General features: G+C 34.0%; 1 protein-coding gene across 1 annotated transcript; it reads left to right on the top strand.

Annotated features, from left to right (window-relative positions):
- The first annotated feature begins 442 nt into the window (after positions 1-442).
- Positions 443-24,753, top strand: LOC111036018 (agrin). The gene is made up of 9 exons (XM_022317890.1): positions 443-931; positions 19,732-19,863; positions 20,061-20,208; positions 20,760-20,921; positions 21,682-21,996; positions 22,187-22,348; positions 23,051-23,173; positions 23,669-23,845; positions 24,413-24,753. The coding sequence occupies exons 1-9, from the start codon at positions 862-864 to the stop codon at positions 24,642-24,644; spliced, it is 1,521 nt and encodes a 506-aa protein (XP_022173582.1). The 5' UTR covers positions 443-861; the 3' UTR covers positions 24,645-24,753.
- Positions 24,754-24,765: the final 12 nt, after the last annotated feature.

Below are 24,765 nucleotides of genomic sequence, written 5' to 3'. Positions count from 1 at the left end.
TCTCGAGTGTAAAACATTAAGTCACGAAACCGAAGGCGCAGAGAAGGACGCACGTCCGACCATTCGTATATCGCATATACGTATATTCGTCTATTTGTCATTAAGTGCAGTTTGTGTGTACAACCCATTGGCCGTGATAATGGAAAGACTTGCAATGTCGCGAAGAAAGACGAATAATAATACCATAAAAAATAAAAGGAGAAATGGACGACGACGGCTGGTGCAGCAGCCGCAGAGAGAGAAATGAAGACCGCCGCCGCTGTTGCATCTTCGCGTGCCGAGCGCGTTCCCCTACCGCGGGCAGCCGAGCGCCGGCCCAATACGCGACCATATTATTATTATTATTTTCTCTGTACCGCATTTACCGCCTTTCTCCTCTCTTGCATTTTTCGTTTCGTACGTTTTTCGTGTGCTGCTGCCCAGTTCATTGCCGCCGGTATTTTCTAGAACGGAGTCAGTAGGTTGTGGCCCTGCTCCAGGTGCATCATCGTATCAGTCGTACCTATCAGTCCGTACGATATAGGCAACACACGCGCAGTCTCGTGCTCACACTCTGCGGCGGACGACCGGCACGCGAATCGTATATAGTATAGTAATTCACTCCTCCGGAGACACTTATTTAATAAACACACTCGACGTTGTATCGCAATCATTTTGTCGCATCGACATTTTTTTTTTGTTTCCGTCGTGTTATAACCTTTAAACCGGCATTTATATTTACATATTTAGAGAATATTATATATTATACACACGTCGGGACAGTGTAATGTGCAATTGTTGAAACAGTACTTATACCTACGCACGAGCACAGACCGTTTTCCGTTTCTCGACGATAGAGTAAAATCTAAAGCCTGCGATACGATGAAGAGTCTCGGATTTTCCGAGTACCTTGCCATTTGCTGGTGCCTGTGTCAATGTCTAATATACCACGGTAAGCATAATTTTATTATTTTTTTTGCACTACATAGTTATTTTTGTACTGACGTCGTTTTAAACCATAAGAAATGTATTCGAATATTCGAAGGGTTGCCAAAAAATCCAAATTTGTTTTATTGTGTATATAGGTGTGAATTCGATGAGGTCATAATTTATTTCGTCTAATTGATATTATCTATCCGGAGTATTCATCAAATTTTCTGTTAAAAGTTTGGTGCATTGCATATCACGTTTTTTCCTGTACCGACGTTTTATATTAAGTTTATAAATTATTAACTGCTGCAGGGGTATGAAAAACAAAATAATTATCTATGATTATGATTTCTATTCTTTTCAACATTTTTAAAGTACCCGCATTGATATATGATTGATATATGATAAAAATGTGTACATGATTACAACACACTAAACATTTAAATAATTAATTATTTCATAACTTGACTGGCTGATTTAAATTATATTTTATAAAATCAATAATAACTTTGATTATAATTTATAACACATAATTATTATTCTTGGTAAGGTACTATTATTATATAAGCCAAAAAAATTATGCTTGTTGCAACTAATAAATATAAAAACATAAGATACACATCACAAAAATTATTTCGGCTTTTTTTTTTGTCTACATATCTAGATTCAAAAATTTGAGATATATTTAAAACAAAAATTGCAGTGTACTGCTTAGGCAATAATTTATAATGACGGATGTAAGTTAATTAACAATACAACTAAAACCAAAATATTAATTAAAAATTATTTCAACAACACTTTATAGTAGTTACTTGTTTATTTCATAGATATCGAATGAAACTAATTTGGTATAGCCACTGTAGATACCTAATACATACTTTTTAACTATGGTATATTTCACATTTTTACAAGCTAATTATTGTAAATAAATTGTACCACATAAGACATAAAATATATTAAATATACATGACTTAGTTTTTTAATGGATGAAATTGAAATTTTAAATAGTTTGTATGAATGAAAATATTCATATTATTTTACTTTATTTTAAGCTTTTGAATAATATAAAAATAAGTCAATTTAATATATTATGTAGATAAATATATTGAAGATTTCGTATTACGTACAAATTTTCCAATAACAGTTCTTAAGCTTAATTAAATTTTTTAATCCTGTTTAAAAGTATAATATTTACCCAAAATATCGTAATCCAGCTCGTTCAAATATTTCATTTTTAATTTCTCCCCTATCTGTAAACTGCATGCAAGATTTTTTCCAACAACCAATTAATCAAACAGTTTACAACATTTATCTTAAGGGAGTCGAGTTCAAGAAATCCTATGTCTATGAGGAATGAGGATAACTCATTTTTTTTGTATTTGAAAGAAAAAAAACTACAAGTTTTTCCAGTTCAACCAGATTTTCCAATCTAATAATAAATACTTACCAACATTGCAGCTTTAAGAATTTTAACAATCTTTATGCTAAAAACTTCATCGCTGTCTGTCACAACTATGATTTATACTTCATCACGTCATATTCTTTGTTCATCTCAGGCAGGCCGCGGGGTGATGCAATGTACCTATATTATATGAAAAAAAATGAATTCAGTGTTTCTGTGTGCATCATAAAGAACAAATATTACAAATGTTTTATCGAAACCCGCGTTCTGTTCTGTGAACATTGTCACAACATTTTATTGTACAATATATCTGAATTAGTAATTATAAAAGGTAAATATTTGACATTTGCCAAACAGGACTTAACGGTTAATATACTGGTTGAACCGGAACGTATGTAAATGTACTATAGACAGTTACGTGTATTTGATTTCAAGTATAACATTTGTCCCTAAAAACGGAAATCAGATATTTAATTTTATGTGACAAGAAAATCAAAACGTTAAAATGTAACTAAATATTCACGTTGAACCAATTGAAGTGCTACTACACCGGTAATAAAAATATACATTTTTTATCCCGACCTACAGAGCAAATTATGTGTATGAAGATTCTTTACTTAGATGTATGCAGAATATTATCTCCGATCCGTCCTATACCTAACTGTTTTATTTAAGTGCCTCCAAGCTGCGTTATTTGGTTTTTATTTAGTTGTTCCTATGTAATTTATCGTTAATATTTGAATTTACGCTTGTTATAATTCCTTGTTAATAATTTTAAGTTATTTTCTATAACGCCATTTGGTGTAAATCTATAAATATAAAAATGTATATTAAATTATTAAATAAATAATTTATAAACATAAAAATTATATTAAAAATCGTCATTATGTAGGTATATAAATAACATGATATATAAATCAAGAAACATTATATCTTACTCATCTATATAATAATATATCACATATTATATTTATTTTATATGCGTAAATACATATTTTTATTCACGCGCATTAACAACCTCCAATTTTATCTCCAGCGCCTTGTATAGCTTATATTTTACTATAGGGTTTTATTTTTTAATTAAAACACCTACATAGGTGTATAAATTGGTATAACATAGGTGTCAATACACATTTCATTACAGACTTCGAGTTGCGACAATGGAAAAAACACGCAATAATAATATTATACAAAACTAACTACTACTATAAGCACAATATAATATCGTCTAAACATACAAGATACGTCCGTATGATAATCATAATAATAATACTTTATTTTCACTGATTTTGCTCTGTTCCTAGTCCGATTTGTCACGAGCTTACATTTGTTCGGTCGCCGCACAAAATGCATGCGACGTATATTATAATACTGGGGTTATGTTTTAAATACGTCAAATGATTTTTTAGATGCAATCTTATTTTATTTCCCGTATAACTCTAACAAACAAGATCCGACAAGATACATATTATTACTATTATTATCATGTAGGCGGCGCCCATTGAAATGACAAAGCATCACGAGGGACACACGTTTATGTATCGTCTACGGACGTAGGTACTATGCATTACATACCTAGGTATAATGGGCGAAAGGTCGATGTCAGTGCCACACGCGGCTAACCGAGTAGTAGTATATATTATACGCCTGCACGTGTATGCGTAACAAGTTCGTGTTATATAAACCGTCGGTGGATGGGCGTAGGGAAATATACCATGTAAACGGCGGTTGAGACGCGTGGTGTGTTGGTGAGGGAAGAGCCAAAGAGGAAGAGAAAAAGGTTCACGAAACACCAATAATGGAATGCAACGGTGTATAATATAATGGCTAATAGGAAACTGGTTGCATTTTATATCCGACCGTTGGAGATGTCGAGACGATGTTGAGAAGTCGAGAAATCATTAACTAAACTACAAACTATAATATTTACGCGAAACATTACTTCAAAGTCATTACGATGACAAAACCGCGATCATAAACACCTAAGCAATTCGCGATGACCGCCGACCGGTGATCAGTGGATGTCTCTAAAATAAGTACACATACTACATAGTCACCCGTCTACATAATATTATAGTGATCCTATAATAAATAAAATACATTTAAGTTTTTGTTGAATACAATAATATTCTTTTATGCAGGCTGCACATCATTATCGATTTGTACGAAAAAGCTTTTGATCGGTATTCATAAGAAAAAATTATATTTTTTACAAAACTCAAAGTTTATATTGATACGATTAACTGTGATCAATAGTTTCTGTTCTGTTCTATAAAAAATTCCTCTGTTAATAATTGAGACTGTCATTAATGCAATATTACGTAACTGAAAATTACAAGGTATACAGTAGAGACAACAATTGAATTGATATTAGTTTCAGAGAAATAAATAATAATAATTCAACTTTTTTGCCTCGGATAAAAGGATCTTTACAGCGATTAAACAAATTTTATAATATATAATTTTAATGTTATTCCGAAGTATTAAGGAAAAATAATGAAGATACGTGATATTGCGGTACAACATGGATGTATTCAAGGGGGGTTTAAAATTGTCTTGTAGTATTTAATAGATGTATATTAGTATATTACATTTTGTTGAATTAATGTGTAGTTGAGATTGTCGAATTTAGATGAAATTTTACTCTGTTATTTTTATTGTTGGAGTAATTTAACTCTTTATAAAATTTGAAGGTCAGAATATTATTTGAGGCCAATTCTAAGATTTTCTTGATATTTTAGTTTTAAAATAAGTTATAAGCATTTTAGAAAAAAATTGTAAATTTTAATTAATTGTAAGACACTCAACTAACTTGCTTCAGCACGAATTTCTCAAAAAGACTACTTAATCAAATTATTCTAATATTAATATTTAATAATGATATAGAGTACATAAGTACCTATAAAAATAAACTTATATTTTATAATAAGAAATGTTTAACTATAATAATATGCAAAAACTGAGTTTGAACCTTTAACTCCCCCCTCCCTGTCTTCATCATACGAATGAGTCTAGGGACATCCCTGGGGGGTCTGACAACTCGCTACTGCAGATTCATGTAATATAATATAATATATTATTGAACATCGGTCGACAAGAGGCATGCAATGCAATGCACCGCGTGACACTTATTCGCACGTCGTTCAACTCGATCGCTATGCCCTATGCGTAATCTAAATCGTCTGAGGGATCAATAAGCATTATACACGTCATATTAAATGTGTACGTTCAAGACACGTAATATTAATAATAATAGAGTGAATAACGTGCACAGGAATACAAGAAAAACAATGTAAGAAATAAAAAATACGACACCAAAATTATTGACGACGGAGCGAGAGAATTCGGACCACGGAACGCGTGTACGGTCGTCGAAACTGCGAAACCGCATTGCACATTATATTATTATTAGTGCGGTCAGAAGAGCAAGTGCGGACGCTCGCACATCTGGAAGGACCGATTTCGATTTTTTCAATTTTTTTCACACATCCTTTCCCGATGCCATATCCAATTTTCCACAACACGCCACACCGATTATATTTATCTGTTGCATATATTATATATATATATACGAGCACACGGAGATCGCCGATGGCCCCTTATACGAAAACTGGTTCTCGGCCTTGTCATTATGATACATATACCTATAATATAATATATAAATTACAATATTATACATACCGTACTTAAGTGTATATGCCGCGGATGCGATCACGACGGACGACCACCGACTTAAAGTAGGTACATTTATAAGTATGCTCGCCACCGCAGACTCGAAACCGTTTCGATACGATTTGTTGTACCTTATTTGTTATTTCCCTCGATTTCCGTGGTCGACGGGGCGATCGATCGTTGCGGCGAAACCGGCGACCTTGCAGCATAACTTGCAGCGCGCTATCTATTATTATCATTATTATACAATAATGTTAAGCGTATTTCACTGCTGCTGCAGCGACATCATTATAATATTATAAGTACTCTTCGCACGATATATCATCGGAACTCGATCGGTTCAGTGAACTTTCGGCCGAGTTGTGTCACCACTCACCACCGCGATAACAGTAGGTATAGGTACCTGTAATGTAGTCGTCTTCGTCGCCTCCACCGCGACCGCCATACCTGCGCGCTGCAGTGATTGTTTTACGACGACCTCCGTTAAAATCGTTTTGCGATCGAATTCCATGATCGTGTATTACAATAATATAATATAATGTAAAATTTACTGCCTGCTCGCCACACAGGTACGGCGAAGGCGCTTAAATGCGTAATTATATTATTATACCTACTTATACTACCGCGGTATATTATATTGAACCTCCGACGGACGCCGCCGTATACCCGGGTTGGGGTACCGTTATGTTATTATAATATACCGATACCGCTGTCCCGTCGTAAACGTCTGGCGCAAAGTAAAGGCGTATAATATTATTATATTATACTTCGTGTACCTATATTGCGGATGCCTACTCGCCTGAGACGCCCACTCGCGTGTGGTCCGCAACAGACGTAAGCTACCATATAATATGACTATGTACAATGTACCTACGTAATATAACGGTGTCGCTGACCGTGGTATTCTACCAATAATTGTGTGTATTTTCGGTACGTTTTGTAGAGTAAAATTTCAAACTCGGCCCCCGGACGTATCCCATAAATCATATACAATTACTATTAAAGTACAGTTGCGAGCTTCCGTGTGCGTCTTCTTCTCCGACTAATAATATCATACCGCAACAGTTACTATATCCGTATGTGTATTAAATTTAATTTTCTTCGATACCAACCAAATGTTAATCAAATCACACGCGCCACTGCCGAAAAATAGGGGTCAAAAGTAAACAATTTCCAGTTATTTTCTAAATAATTGAGAAAAACAGTAATACAAATTATTAGGGAGGAACTATGTGTACAGACATTTTTGGGCAAACCAGTTTTTGATCAAATTGATTTTTTTCATTTTGTTGTAACTTATAAATAAATAACCATCACCAAACGTATATTCTAGCATTTTATATGAGTGGTATAATTTTTTAGCCTTTCGAGTTATTTATAGACTTTTAGTTTCTTTTTTCCATAAAATATATCGATAAAAAAATGTTTCCTTGTTAAAAAGCTTGACAATTTAATATAAGGTTAATCATAACTTGTTATTATAACTGCAATTATTTAAAAATATTAATAATGATTTATAGGCACGACTTTTTTTCTACATACATTTGAAGTTCAAATTTTGACGAAATTAGATATTTAAACGACAAAGAACGATTTTGGCTATTTTGTTTTAATTCAAAAATATTATTCGCGGAGACTTGAAGCTTTTACGTACATTATTATATTATGCTATAAAGGTACACAATTACATTTTAAAAATATTTAGATTAGTTTTATGCTATTACCATTAATACCACGAACCTATTCAGTATATTTAGTATTTCCACCGTTCTACGCGATAAGTCTACAGTATTGAATGATCAAAAGCGAATAATATTATTGTATGATACATAGGTAAATAATAAATATAATATAATAAATGTAAAAATGAACTCAACCTGTCCTTTAAACAAATAGTGAAATAAGTTACTACAGTAGTAATATAAAAAATCCTTTTTCATACATTGTGTGTAATGATTCATCATTGATTTCAAATTTAACACACACACACATTACAGTGACTTAATCAATGATGAGATACAGTTGACACTTACAGCTGCAGTCCGCCAGAGCACTTAATTCCTTTTTGATTTCGCATATCTTGGGAAGTGGTAATACTTACATATTATTACTCGATCGGCCTCGTGAACTCCCGGAGTCGTTATGGCGAGAAAACGGCTCAACTCGATTTGTCAATTCGGTCAACCGTCAACCTAACCTAATTTTTCGTATATCACATGTAACTGCCCCTCAACGGATTTAGCCACCACGTGGGGAAGTCTTAGCGAATGCGAGTTTATACACGACACCGTGTACAGTGTGTAGAAAATATTTTCCGGTCAGTGTGGTTGAGTCACGACCGGGGTATAATAATTTGAGGTGCAGCAGTTGACCGTTATACTGTAGTAGTTTGCGATGTCGAGACAATTATTTTGCGTGTAGTCAAATATACAATGATATGAGATTGTGGCGTAATGGACTACATGGAAAAAAACACTCCAACACAATTTCTTTTACTAGGAATTATGTGTAATGTGAAATATAATATATTATATTATTATGTACCTACTTTATAATACTTACATCTCAATTTCACTGACAGCAGTCTATTTTTTTCAGCCATATCATCATAGACAACATTTGGTTATTAACCACCTTAGTTCTTAATACTTGGGTCCTTACTGATTATTTTAATTGGATTATTTGGTATTTTTTTAAGCAATTACTTCAATGTCTACACCTAATAATTGATTGAAAGTCGAAGATGGCTGCAGCTTATAATAACAGCTTCAAATGTTTTGAGATGTGTAACTCCCCCCCCCCCCTCGCTCTCCCGTGACTATTATGGATTGATTGTCAAATGTATTTGCAAATTTGTGCTGGAGAGGATTATATGATTATTCTCTACTTAGGACCGATTCTGAGACTATAGTTAATATAATAATTATTGTAGCGTCAAAAAGGGGGCTGAGAACAATGCCCTGTTGCTGACAAGAGTTCTTATAGTCCTTATGATATACGCCTACAAAGGATCTATATGGAATATAGATTATATTATCCTGAATGGCTGTATTTGTATACAACAATTATATCTACGCTGCAACGCATAAAATAATAAACTTCCATCACACATTATCATTTATCGATATATTGTGAATACAATAATACATACTGATAAAAATTCATCCTGCTATTTTCACAGTTTTTTATTAATTCGTTTATACGAGAAGCTTATACACTCACAGAACGCGTGCTCAGTTTTTTCTTTATTATTATATTTTTGATCTATAGAACGATTCATTGAAGATGTTATAACCTAATAATGTGTTGTATACCTATAGGTACCCGAGCACGTTCCGTAACCGTATATTATATGATTACACATTATTATGAATTATGATATTATGTTTTTCGCCAGTTAAACTAATAACCGTGTTAATCGTCATCCGTCGTTAGAGCAACGGCGAAAAGTAATAAAAAATCAGTGCACCGTATGCACATTTTCAATCAGATTTTGGGTCAAAAACGTGCCGTATATAATTGAGTAAGTCTATTCCTACTTTATATAAGTACCCTATAATAGGTTTAGGTAAAGGAAATTATTATTTTAGCGAGCAAACAACATTTTTAACATTATACTTGTGTATACTTATATGGTAATACATAAAATAATATAACCGTAAAATGAATCGTTTTACAGATAGAAATAAAAATGATTTAAAAAATAATTAAATAAAACCACAAACGACGTCTCTCGCCCGTAAATTAGACGCCGCACAGTTTCGACCGGGAATCTGGCTGGAAATACTGTTAGGTTGGATAGATTATTACTATTTTTTTGTCAATATTATTTATATACGATACCGTGAGTTTTAGAAAATCTTTTTAATGCGTATCTCTGGCGATTATGTTTACGAACTAGGCAGTTCGCTTTCTTAATTGGATTTTTGATTTTATACCAATTTTTTAAGTAGGTGCGTGACGTAAAATCTTCTTGTCTAAGAAGCCGTTTAAAATCATCTCTTTGTAATTACATCATAGTTTATGGTCACAACGAGATAAATAAAAAGCGGAATATAATTTATTTGATGTGCTCGTTTGCGTTACTCTCTTAAACAGCCTGAAACAAAATTATTATGTGTAGAATGCCTACCTATTCTATTAATAATAATTGTATTATAAGCATCGGCCGGTTATCAATTTAATGTTATAAATTAAACACTACAAACATGACGTATTTTATGGGAGACATTGGTACACAATAGTCCGATACTCCGATATCTTCAATATCTTTCAAAATCATACAACAGTATTATCACTTATTGACATACATTTGTGCTTGTAATACGTATTTCATTTAAAATTCTATTTTCAAAATGAACATACTGTACGAATTTTCAATTTCATTGTTATACCTTAATTTTGAATCTAAAATGGTATATGTTTAATGCATAAAGTAAAATATATAATAAATATATAGGTGGGTACCTACTATATACAGCAAGATATCATTTCGTTAGTGTAGGTAGAACATTTTATTAGATACGAAATGTCTAATGACTATCTCCATTAAATAGTAACATATCGAGATATAATGGTCACTATATGTATAATAGTGGTAGATAGGTAGGTATAATGGTAGAGATCAAAGACAATGATGATTCTGCCAGACAAAAGGATCTAATATAACATAAAAAAATACATACCTAATAATATAATACATAATATAATGTGCACACTGAAGAGTCTAGAACGACAGTTTAACTTGTTCTTTGAATTACAGTAGTCATTAGAGACCATTATCATTATTATTATTAATAGTAGCAGTAGTTTTATAGCAGACACACAATGGTTTGCAATGTCGGTGTTTCATACATTTTATAATATTGCATCTTTCATTTTTTTTCATCTTTAGGTTCCTGGAACAATATTATTATTTTACACGATACTTATATTATTATGTGCATTACCAATATGAAGCTTATTCTCATCGTGAAAAACAATAATTATTAAAAAAAAAAAAAATAGATTATATTACTGAACCAGTTTAATGTAGTATGTGAGATAAAACACAAAAAAAAAATCCAAATCTGCAGCAGAATATACCATACCTTATATGTTGTAAATTGTACGATATATATAATTAAAAATGTTCACATGATTTACCTTTTTAAAATTATTACACTATAATCATCCATAAACAAGAAGAATAGGTAATATAATAGATTTTTATACTATTCGATGTGTGTCTGTAATAAGCATCCACTCATCACTCGTTGATGAAACAAAACAGAAAGGGAACAGTGTCTAACAGTATCCTATTGAAATATGGGGAATTATCAGTAGCTACAGTTAGTCATTGTAGTAAATTACACCGTTTTGCAGTACCTAACGAGAAATGCATGTATTTTTAAGCAACCTAAATTTGCGAAAATTTCATACACCCAAAAATATTATCCAACAAACGTTTAATATTCTTATACATATTGGTACCTATATTATAGATTCTTCACTTCCATATTATATATGTTTTACTTTCATAATAATTATTATCACATGTTCACATCGTCATTGTCACTAATAATACTAAGTAATGAAAAAGTAGTCATCAATAACACCATTAAGTTTAAAAATGTTTAGTTACATAAGAAAATAAACTCACTACTATATGCGTCTTAACCCATATTATGAGACACTCGACCGCTATATATCTATCTAACCCTGTATTGCGGTGGAAAATAAAAATCAAACAATAGACAACATAATATAAAGTGTAGTTTTATGTAAATACTTGTTTACTTGCACAATGCTTAAAAAAGCGAATTCGATGAAAGTTCAGAAAAAGACTAAATATAGAACTTTACACAGAACAATAGACTGCTATTAAATAGGTACATACATATTATACATAGATGCGATAATTGTGACACAGAAAACACGAATGCGTAACATTTTATGCTTGTAGGACTCTGCTAAACAATGAGAACTTAGATGAGTTTAATGTAAAAAAGAATAATTGATATATTGGTATACTTAATCTGTTTTAATTCCGATGTGAAGAGAGAGAGAGAGTTGACCTGAATGCTTCCGAAGCGAATTAATTGTTAAAAAAAAACAAACATTCATGTGTCTATATAAATGGTGTACACTCATAATGTACTGCCTATCAAATCTATAGTAAGACAGTACGTACAAATATAATAGTATAATATGCTACGTTTGTTTATTTTATACGGTATACCACTGTACAGTGTGCACTTAAAACAATGATTAATGAATAACATAATTTACATAATATTATGCATATAAAATATAAATAGGTACCTATACGAACACAGAACAATAAGTGTATAGAATATGTTTAAACTTGTATTTAGGTAGAACGCAATCGTTTCGCACGGTAGTCCAACTTCACTGTTGCCGATTAATTAATAAAATCGATTTTGATTTCACAAGTGCCCATCATATTATTATAACGGTGAAAAAACATCGTAATCCGGAAATAGGAGGAACTCAACTGGTTTCCGAAACGAGTCCTCGCCCGGCGCAATTATTATTATTATAATACGTACTTGCGACAAAAAACGATATCTTACCATCTCTGCAGTATGTCGCCCTGTATATGGTTGCATATATTATAAATTTTATATAAAATTATAAATTATAAATAGTGACAGGGTAATATGCACATTGCGTATTGTGCATAGAGTGCCATTGCGCATCACTCGTAGTCTCACTTTACACTTTACAGTCGATACTTGGTACATGGTAGCATTTGGTTAATATGTGCGACTAGACGTCGTATATATAATATACCGTTATAATGGAACACCGGTAACCGTGCATCCTAAAACAATGTAATATCAAATATGTCTTATTAAATATGCCTGCGTGTAGGATACGATCAATTATATTAATTTAAAACAGTACAAACTTAATACACATCTTTGACCATTATTTGCTGTCCTCGTTAGTTAAACCGTAAAAATATTTTAAGCTGTTGACGGTGGTTTTAGCGGTTAACTACAATACCGATAAGTCATTAAATTTGACATGGGATAATAATTGTACTACTCGATCAGTATGACTATCTCCTCGTTAAAATCGTGTCAAATATTTCATAAAACTTTGTGATGTTGGGAGGCGTGGTTTCCAAGACTTATTAATTGTTATATTCTACATCGCGTGGCCTGATAAGTATTATCAATAAGTGCATAATAAATAGGTACCGTTTTTATCTATTTACTTTCGAAATCGATAAAAAAAAATACAATATGTAGAGTTTTAGAACAGTAGTGAAACGATCGGCTTGAATAATAATAATTGTTTTAGAATTTTTTTTTTTAATGAGTTAGCACAAATCTATTCCACTTTATTAGCTCTTGAACGAATCAGCCACAGAGCAGCAGATGCATTTTCAAATGAGTACATCATTTTACATCATACACACATATTGTATATTAGTTGCGTCTGTACAAATGCACAATGATACATATAGATAGCAGTCGGAAGGTACTATTCGGTGATATAATGTATAATATAAATGATAATATTATATTCTAGTGATTGAGACATTGTGTTTGCCCGCAGACAGTTCGTCCGCAAACAGCATAACTGTATAATAATTAGAAAAATAACACAATTTGAGAATGAATATAAACATATTGACATAATGACATCCCAATAAACAATAATAGAACTTTAAATAGAACATTAATCAAATTTCAAAAAAGCAAAATTAAACACTTCACCAAGCATTTAATATACTCGTTAAATGAGGTTTTAATAGACATTACTGTAGACATTATTTGAACCAATTTTATAGATTTGAAAATACACACAACACCGTGAGGCTAAACATTTCGTCGAAATATTACAAGAAACATTGCATTTCTATGTGCTCGAGACAGAACTACGTGTTTTTCAAACATCTGTATTTTATTCTAATATACACATATATGTACTACATAATATATTATTACTTTTTACTTACGCGAAACGTAAAAAACCAGTTTTGCTGTTGCTGCAGTTATATAGTTGGCACACGTTAGAGCTTTTCGAACTAGGTATAATCTATACCGGGACACGCACGATTAAATCGAATTTTATTTTTTCGGAACGGATTTCCGGGATCGAAATACACGCGGTAGGTATACTGCCATATCATCCTACACGGGACTCCGCACGGTAAATATGGATATACGCTCGGGTGGGTAGGTGGGTAATATTATATCATATATTATTATCGTAAGTATATGTACGTAATTGTAATATACGCATTATTATTATTAACGGCTTATACGTGGAAACGATGAGCGTACAAATATAACTGGTAAGACTAATTTAAATAAGTTCGCGGTGTGCGTGTCTGTGATATAGTGTGTGTGTGTGTGTGTGTGTGTGTGTGTGTGTGTGTGTGTGTGTTTGTGTATTTTTTACGTTCTGGTCAGTAGGTCATCCACGACATCTGGAGCCGTAATGCGACGGTCACATTTCTATTTCTATTGTAATCGCGCGGTTATAACAAAGAACGAGGCTAGTGACCCTCCAGCAGACCCGGCTGGCCAGACGGCAATAGAAAGTAACGTGCGCGCGCGTGTTCCACCGTCGGCCGCACTGTCGCTGCAGTACCCAATAATATGTACACAATAAAATGATGACGCGGACGAACCCGGAGCACTCTGCGGCGGTAGTTCCGGTCTGCGAGCGATTTTTCCACGAGTACCTGCGTGGGCATTTTCGAGGGACGGGGTCCCGTGGAGGTGTGGATTCTACACACACCCCCTCCCCCTCATCCGGCCGTCGTACATCGTTCCGGCGACCGTCGTATTCGTGGAAAACAGGTGCCTGCGGTCCGGAATCATAGTGCCGTCTGAAGAAAATTGTATAAGTAAAAGAGCGCTTTCATATATTGTAACCTGAACGTGGGCGCTGCAGAAACGTAAAGTACATGTAGAAATGTAACGGCGGCGTGTGAAGACTAATAATTACGGTTATACTATATATACATATGTTGTACGGCGGCACAACTTGTACCCGAGTGATAAATGCAACTTAAACTTTCCCGCGAGATAAAAAATGTTCATTCGACAATACGGAGCATTGTTTTGTTTATTACTGGCATAAACTATTTCATCATCGTTTAGCTATGTGCAGCACACGATACGCTAAACTAGACATTTTTCGACGTATAGGTAACAAAACGTTATCATGTATACTATACTTATTGTAAATAATGTGCACTTTTTTAATAAAAAAAAAAATCATGTGTATACCTACGCATAGCATAAAATATAGTATATACACGCAATTCCGGTTGCAATACCTAATGCATATTGAACATGTACTACCAGGAAAAACTTTTTGCAAACACGCGTCTCACTGCCATTTTATCTTATTCATATCCGGAACACTATATCGCTATATCAGTGGGAATGAAAAAAAAAAGGTTGAAATAGAAGTGTTACAGACATCTGGATACCAATCAATGCCCATCGTTAGAATAAGCGTATAAATAGAGTTCGACATTTGGGGAGGGGGCTGAAGCTCTGCTATAGTAATGTCGAATAATCTTTAAAAAAAATTAGATAGTGTTTGAGGGGAGAAGCCCCCAAATACCCCCCCTGCTATTTAAAATTAAATATTTTATATTACATCGCGGATGAATGTCAAATAATATTCGATGGGCATAGATAGGAATTACCATGTAATATCCATTACGACTGTAAGTGCTTGTAAGTATATTTTGACCGATATCCTGCAGTAACTTTATTGTATACACATCGTATCGAGTGTTTTCCGACGGAAACTCGTTTTACGTACCGTGTAAGTGTGTACATCAATATAACGTACATACACTTTACATAATATTATAACCCGACTTGAGAGTTGCCGTAGAGCTTATGCGCAATATTCACTCGAAATTGCAGAGTCAGATCAAAACGAAGTCGTCCTTATCATATATAATCCGAATACACGTATAGTCGTGCACGAGAAATAGCAAATACTCCCGGCGAAACAGAGGATTAAAAACATTATTAGTTGACGGTTTTACTTTAGATGATTTTTTCTGGGATATTCAACACGCGTGTCATTCAACAGTTCAGCTTTATAGGTATACCTACCTCACAATTCCCCATCGACCATAAAATAATAAAATCATGTGGGTATTATTGTGTGCAAATATAATAAAATATATCCTTGCCAATGGACTACCTGTTACCGAGATTTCAACTTTGATAAAAAAAATATATATATATCCTACTACACGCGATTTCTTATTGTTAAAATTTATATTTTTATTCTTTATGTTTTTTTTTTTGTAAATTATAGTTTTCATATTAATTTCTTAAGTACATCGAAATAAAAAATAACACAAGTAATGAAATGCAGATTCAAGAGCATCAACCCGGAACGATGGAAATGACATGCATCGATGCATCGATCAGTTTAATTCAAACTGTATAGTAACACCACTGTAGTATAATATTAAAATGATACGAGTATGTTATTTATTATTCAACTATCGCAATACATTTATATCGAATACGTATATTGTATGTTCTTAGTTCTATAAAAAAGACACTTGAAAATGGCTAAAATGAGGTTAAATGTCGATTTTTTCGAAACTGGTAAAAGAAAATGACGCCACAAATAAAAATGCATTGATTAAGAACTATGGTTATAAAGAAAAAAACGTATACCCTCATTTATTATAAAAATATAAAATATCATTATATTTTGATGATGGAGTGACCAAAGAAATCAAATATATTCAATTGAGTATAAATTGTTTAACTTTCAGTTCTTATAAGTATACGATATCGGCATTTTAAGATAACATTTATTTTAGACTTTTAGAGTACGTAAAGTTAAAAATATTAGGCGTCTCTTGAAGATAATATGTATCATACTATTATCAATTATTCTACTGCGCTTAAAGTTTTTTTTTTTTAAATGTATTTAGCTTTCAGTGCTCAACAATTAAATTAGATATACATATAGACTAAGCGTTTAAAGTTATAGGCTGTACTATGCCAAATATATAGAGCGGCGGGAAAATAAATCGAATATTGTTTTTTTCATTGTAATTCAGAATAGTTTAGATTTTCTATTATTTAATTGTTATAAGATAGCTTTGAGTACATTTTTAGGACGTCATTTGATTGGGAAAGGGTATGGAGGGCGAAGTATTTACACGGAAAAACTATCATTTATTATAGGTGCGTACGTCGCGTCTTAATATATTATTATAATATGATAGAGGAAACAACCTTGATCCGCCACTGAGTAAGACAAATGCTTATGTTTGGATCCATTATAGGTTCCTGTCAACGTGTGTATATATATATATTGCACACGAGCGACTAGTAAAATATAACCACAGGACCAGTGATTGCACGTAATAATATTATACGATGTACCTACCTATCACAGTACATTAACCAGCAGAAATATTATTATAATGATAATGTTGTGTTATATATACCTATGTACGGACGGCACCGTGAAAAAACAACAGCCGAGATCAACGATCGTGATCGATCGGAAATCACGGTCGTTATTCATACATAACAATAATATTACATTCGTATATTTTTATAGGGACGACGGGGCGAGGTAAAGTGGGGGAGGGGGTGGGGGGATTAATTGACGTGACTGAGCGTTTGTATACCTCTGTGCGAACGACTGCAAATGCGGCGCGCAATAAAAAAACGACACAGTAAATCACGGCACGCGAGAAGCGTGACACACACCGACGAAATCTAATCCGCATTTAAATATTTTTTTAAGTGAAACACGACAACGTTCTGCGTTAGATACTCGGACCTATATTATATCGACACGACGCGCAAATTATTGCACTTTCCTATAAAATATGTAGGTACCGTCACACTCTCGAAGACGCGCGGTTTGATTGAATCTCTCTGGAAATAAAATATACACCGAGTACCTATGCTCACGCTGAGGCGCATTTATGCGCAGTTGGTATATTTTAGACGACTATTGTGAACATATTATTTTAGGCGTGTTAGGGATTGGCTGGTGTTTCGATAGGACCTTTCGGCGTGGATACCATCACTGTTAATCAGTGTTCGATTAGAATGTCAATATAACTGTCTTGTAACGATTTTTAAGACAATAATAGGTATTATAACGAGTTTAAGAGCGAATAATGGCAGAACAATAATACAGTTGGCATATGTGATTGCATGTTTTTACCTGTTTAGGTGTGTATTTGGGGGGGGGGGGAGCGTATTTGTGACCTATATAAAATGGTACGGGGTTGGACAATATATTGTTGTTAGGGATAATATTATATGCACCTAATATACACAGCGGAACATCGATAACTCAAATCGATCAGGGAAAGAAAATGTTATTTATCGAAAATTCGAGTTACAGAAAAATTGAATGTACCAATGTACGTATTGAAAGAATACAGCTAGGGGGCCCAGATATTCCTTCATATTATCGAAAATTCGACTTTCGAGTTATTGCGGTTCCGTATTGTATTATGAAACATTGAACTTAAATTTATGTGGTAGTTACATAGGAATAGGTATGTACATTGTACATACTGGATACACTCATATTACGTATAGAGGTCGAAAAACACTAGAAAATGCTACACTGTCCCGACTGAGCCCATACAGAACGTAGACAACTTTTTAATGTACTTCGCGAACTTTTTAGACTTCACTTTGCTGCATGTGTAACGACATGTGCAACACGCGCATCGTGAGTGCATAAAAAAAAACTTCTTTAGGTACGATTGGACGTATAGAAATTATGGACACATACCGTTTAGCAATACATCCTTGACGAATGACGTTTACCCGCACGATGGCAAGTCACCGAACGCGAACAGTACTTATCGCATAATATCATACGTAGGTACCTGTGAAATATTAGATTTACCGCAGACCATATTCGTTGCTTCGGTCAAAGATCTTTGCAATCGTCTATACGCTGCAGAGCGGAAGCGGTGACGGACGAAAGCGTTTTTTTTTAAATTAATAAGTATAATAATATACGTTTCAAGTATTATAAGTTATAATCCTAATTTTGTTATATATTGTTATATGTTATAACTTATAAATTATAATGTTTGTAGTTGTTTGGAGTTATATAATGCATATATATATGCATATTTGAGCATATTTCTCAATTATTTGTGCATATTAATGCATATTTTGACCCTTTTGCTTTTGCATATTTGCATCTTATTTGCCACATTTTTAGTGCATATAATTCCGGTCTCTAATTATAACATGTCATGACATGCGGAGAACTGGAGAAGTGTGTCACGTGCCGATAATTGTACGTCCATTTATATTACGTGTATTGAAACTGAATCAATTGTTGAGATTATATTATTATATTATTACACAGACTTCTAAATAGGCATACTGTGCCCCCAACAGTCGAAGAACTCGTGTCATCAAACTAATCTCGTTTTACCATTTTCTCGGTTGGAAAATGGACACGGATATATACCCAGATAATAATATTAATTATATCTTTGGTATTTCGGGGTATACTATTATCTAAATATAGTTTGAAATTGTTATATCCGTGGACAAATTTCCAACTCTAAGCATAGCGGACGAGCTTAAATTATTTTGTGTTCGTTTTATTCAGAATTAATAGCAGTGTAGAAATCTGATAGAAATCTGTAGATGAAGCAGTGTAGAAATCTGTTCGTTATTATTATATGTTATTATTGTGGTACCCATAATTAATGAAATCAATTGTTGTTACTGCAGGCGCATCCGGAGCCAGGGATTCCGCGTGTCCAAGGATATGTCCGCAGGGAAGTTCCGAAGAACCGGTTTGCGGTTCGGACGGCATAATTTATCCGAACGAGTGCGAACTGAAAAAGAAGACTTGCGGAAAAGGTGAAAAATAACGATATAATAATTAATATTATTGTTACCAATATATATGGTTAATACCACTTAAAATTATTTCTGTTATTATACGTTCGATGATTTTAATATACCATTTTTTCGTTGTAATAAAGTTTCCGATACTAAAATTATACTCATACCTATCGCCCTCTTTTTTTTCTCCTTTATCGCTTGTGCACTGGCAGGCATAGCAGTGGCGGAGAGTTCAACGCAGTGTCTGCGGGCGTATGGATCGAATTGCGAACATCGTTGTGGCAAAGAACAGGACGCGGTGTGTGGTACCGACGGCCGGACGTACCTAAACAGATGTATGATGCAAGTGGAAATATGTAGGTCAGTACACCGTGTATATTAAATATAATAACCGACGCCTGTCTGCGAATGCATAGAACGCAGAGCAGTGGTGTTCACTTGCGTGGGGGATGAAAAAGAATTAAAATATTTTTTTTTTTAAATAACAATGATTTGTGTTAAAGCGAAAGAAGAAAACGGTATGAACACCGATACATACTAACCTTACTGGCATAATAATGTATGCGTTTACAGTGGTGTGTACAGTATTTTTTTTTTGGTGGAGGGGGAGGGGAGTTGAAAATTAACTGTTGACAAATTGTATGAGAAAATTATATGCTATTAATTATTTTTTTTTTTTATCATTTAACAATCTTCCGCGGGGATTACCAACCCCGTATCCCCTCCTGGATGCGTCACTGATATAATATTTACATAAATATACACTATATCAGGGTAGTATAATAATTTAATATAATTGAAATAAAACATAACTTTGTAATACCGAATCTTACAATTTATGATTTGTTTTATGATGTAAATATAATAAATTATAATCTTGGGCAATCTGTAACACTTTCATGTCCGTTCAGGGTTGGCACGTCGATGTCACACTTGGGACCATGCAACAACATATCAGCCCACAGGGAAAACTGTCCGGTAAACTGTGACCAGGCGCCTATGGACGGACCTATTTGCGGATCCGACGGGAACGTTTACAGGAACACTTGTCAGATGAAACTGTTCACTTGCGGGTAAGGGTCTGCAATACGTTGCACACAATAATTAATAGCATAATATACTATGGACCTGGTGGTATATGTACGATATATGGTTATATATACCGGAACAGGGTGATTCATCGAACACGCTCTCTATATTAATGCATTCATTAAAATCAAGAATTTTTTTAATTTTTAAGTACAATAAGTACCCACTTAATTATTAAAGCCATATTTTACAGTATTTAGATTTTTATCCCATTAAAAGAGTGTTCTGTGTCGATGCAAACTGTTTTTTCTTCAAACGATAACCTCTCTTTAATACTGTATATTTTTAAGCGTGGGTTTCCTTAAACTTTGGAACATCTAAATTGGAAATCGAACGATAGTGTAGTAACTGAATAAATTGATCTCAAAAGTTTAAGTACAGCGGGATCTGTTATATAGCAGACATTTTAACAATTAGGTATGCATTATTCACCGTTGCATCCATTAATTCAGGAGTATTGCCTATCGGCTATCAGTAATATTTTATGAGTTTGAATAATATTTGAAGGGATATCCTATATTCTAAAAACTTAGATACTATGGTTTCCCAATTAAGCTTTTCCTAAACTAGTTAACACATCTATAACCTGTGGCCATTATAGATAGATAAACTCACCTACAAATTTCAAAAATCAAAATTTGAAGAAATGCATTATTAAATGATAATAGAGAGTAACCGGGATATGTATATAATATAATAACATCGTATGTGAACACTAAAATATAATCATTATTTTTGTGACAGACAAGGGGTGGTGAGGACATCCAAGAAACACTGTCAGACGACCAGACACTGCCGGGAATCGTGTTGGAGGGTGTCAAAGCCCACTTGCGGGTCGGATGGCAACATCTACAGCAACGCGTGTCGGATGAAGTCCAAAAACTGTGGCAAGCACGTATTCGAGGTGCCCATGGCGTTCTGTCTAAGCCAAGAACGCAACCGGGTGGGTTCAGCGAACGCGTGTCCGGTGAATTGCGACAAAGAGAAGGACCGACTGACGTGCGGCTCTGATGGCAACGTGTACCGTAGCGAGTGCGAAATGAAAATGCTCAATTGCGGGTGAGAACGGAATAAAACGAATAATGTGACCTGACCTGACCATGTGACTCCTCTATAATAATACTTAATCTAATTCACATTATATCAATGAGCGAAATTAAGTTGGGTTAGGTTAGGTTAGGAGTTCGAGGTTTTTTCGGTATACTTATAGATGGCTCAACGTTTCTCGTTACTTATTTTTGTTCAACAGACAACAGACCAAGAAGAAGGTGACTAAGGTGGATTTGGAAAAGTGTAGATCCAGAATCAACAAGTGCAACAAAGGCCAGTGTCCGGATGATGTGGATCCAATCTGTGGAAACGACGCTCAGAATTACAAAAATCAATGCCAATTGGAACAAGCCACTTGTTTGTACGTACCTACTACCTATACATGTTACACCACACAGATTACTTATATGCATCATTAAACGCAGATTACATTATGTAGGTGTGATTTAAAAGGAATTCAAGCGCAAAAAATAAAAGTTATATTGCTCCCAGGCAAAAAAAAAAACGGCACTTACCTTTATTTTATTACGTACATCACTCATGAGATTTTCTATACTGTACGAGTTTTAAAAGTGTAAAAAACATTTTACAGAAAAGTTCTACAGACATAATAATAAACGATAATAATATACGTAATAGTCGTCGCTCAACACACGATGTGTGACTCTATCGATTGAGCCCTCGATATAATACACATTGATAGAATCCGACAACCCGTGTAGTTGCACGTTACTGAATAATAAATTAATATATAATGCGTGCGTATCAACCGTGGGTGAGACACTGGGTGGTATGCTTAAAAATATTATACGTTTATATAGTTTAAGACTTTAAAAAAAAAAACCTAGAAGTTATTAAAATGTTTAAATAATATTAGGTATAATAGGTAGGTGTATTCAGTAATACTATAGGTAGTATATTTATAACCAATGGGTAGGTATACCGATCGGTTCAATTGCAAGTATGTATATCGATACCGATTTTTTTAAGTAACAAAATATGTGTGACACTCTCTGTAAACGTTATTATTGTCACTAAAATTCGTCGCGCTGTGTCGTTTCAGGAGAGGAATACAAATGGCACACTTGGGCAAGTGCTCGTCGCTGCTGTCCACTGAAAAGTGCCCGCAGAGCTGTGAAAACGAACGAGAAGAACCTGTGTGCGCGTCCGACGGCAACGTTTACAGGTCAGTATTCACTGTTATAGTTAGTACCTAATGCCAATACCGCATACGAATTAAGTACATAATAATACATTACGATGTACGCTGAACACGAATTTAGATGGGTATACGGACAAACTGCGGGTACAAGTAATAATTAAATGAATATGTAATTACATTACGGGTGCTGCAGTGGATTATATCGATTTATATACCAATTTGTATCAATTTTTACGTTTTTGTAAATCACAGTTTTTACAGCAATGAAAAACGTTGAATAAGACGTTTAGAAATGTTAACGAGTAATATAAAAGTGCAGTTTTTAGAGAGTTCTGTTCAGAAACGTTTTCTAACGCGTTGAATTATTATTTTTAGGTACTAAATTAAAGAAGCATAACTTATATTTAGCACATAAAACAACAATCTACCCCTACGCATATAAACCAATATTATTAATATATTATACTTCACTTTACTGACTACCTATTTGGTAATGATATGACAATTTACCGTCAACAGGTCAGAGTGCGATTTGAAGATGAACACGTGCGGGCAAAAAGTCGTGGCCGTTCCGCCGCACCACTGTCCCACGACGGCCCTGTGCCACCAACAATGTGAGAAGACCAAAGAATTTGTGTGCGGATCTGACAACAAGCTGTACAAGAACGAATGCGAAATGAAACGCGAAAACTGTGGGTGAGTGTACACTTTGGGCTAGGGGTATGCTGCCGTTACGATAGCAAAGGGTTTACCGGACTTGAACCAAATGTTTGGAAATTGAGAAAACTTATTATAAGGGGCCTTGTCACTATTATTTAAGGGGCAACATTTAGACATTTCTAATCTCATTTTAGCCGCCTGAGATCTATGACGTGTTAGTTGTAAATGATTATAGTTTAAATGAAATTCAATGCCATCGAAATAAATATAAAATTTAATTTTTACAAAGTGTTCCGTGCGATCTGTAGACAATTTTCTGTCGAGTTCAAATATTTTCTCAGAATAAAAACCGGACAACGTAAACTAACTTAAATTTTATCAAAACTAAGGTCTTTTGAGCTAAAATTGACGGCGGTAGCCATTAACTAAGAGTGAAAATGCGCACTGAAAAGTTGTTTTAGGATTTGGCTGGGCGGCTTGGAATTAATTGTTGGACTTCTCTGATGATTTAAAAACATAATTCCCAACGGTACGAGTCCAGAGACTTCAGAGTCCTGATGATACCTTTTTATGTCAATTTATTTAATATTTATCTATTCGTAGAAAACACGTGTACGTGGTGCCCATGAAGAGGTGTCTGACAGGATTCCAGTTCAAAGGATGCCAGCGGGTGTGCCCGACTCTGTACGACCCGATTTGCGGCACCGACCTGAAGACTTACAGCAACGACTGTTTCTTGGAAATGGAGAACTGCCGGTCCCGATCGCTGGTCAGCAAACAGTACCACGGCGTTTGCGGACAGCCCACCGAAGAGCCCAAAAACTATTTGTACTGATCCTACATAATAATTGTATTATTTATTTTAATATTATTATATTATAGCATAAAAATTCATGATGGCGTATACATAATATATTATTATTATTATTATTATTATTCGCGACGATTTTAATATT

This window comes from Myzus persicae, unplaced genomic scaffold (genome assembly GCF_001856785.1).
Source record: "Myzus persicae strain clone G006 unplaced genomic scaffold, MPER_G0061.0, whole genome shotgun sequence".
Lineage (NCBI taxonomy): Eukaryota > Metazoa > Arthropoda > Insecta > Hemiptera > Aphididae > Myzus > Myzus persicae.
Note: the sequence above shows the minus strand (reverse complement) of the source record. Positions and strands in the feature narration are given on the sequence as shown.

What these genes read in the sequence shown, in the direction of transcription:
- LOC111036018 (XM_022317890.1), top strand. Translation starts at nt 862, where the DNA reads ATGAAGAGTCTCGGATTTTCCGAGTACCTTGCCATTTGCTGGTGCCTG. An exon ending in ATGAAACTGTTCACTTGCGG is followed by an intron (nt 20,922 to 21,681) that starts GTAAGGGTCTGC and finishes TTTTTGTGACAG; the next exon opens with ACAAGGGGTGGTGAGGACAT. An exon ending in ATGAAACGCGAAAACTGTGG is followed by an intron (nt 23,846 to 24,412) that starts GTGAGTGTACAC and finishes ATCTATTCGTAG; the next exon opens with AAAACACGTGTACGTGGTGC.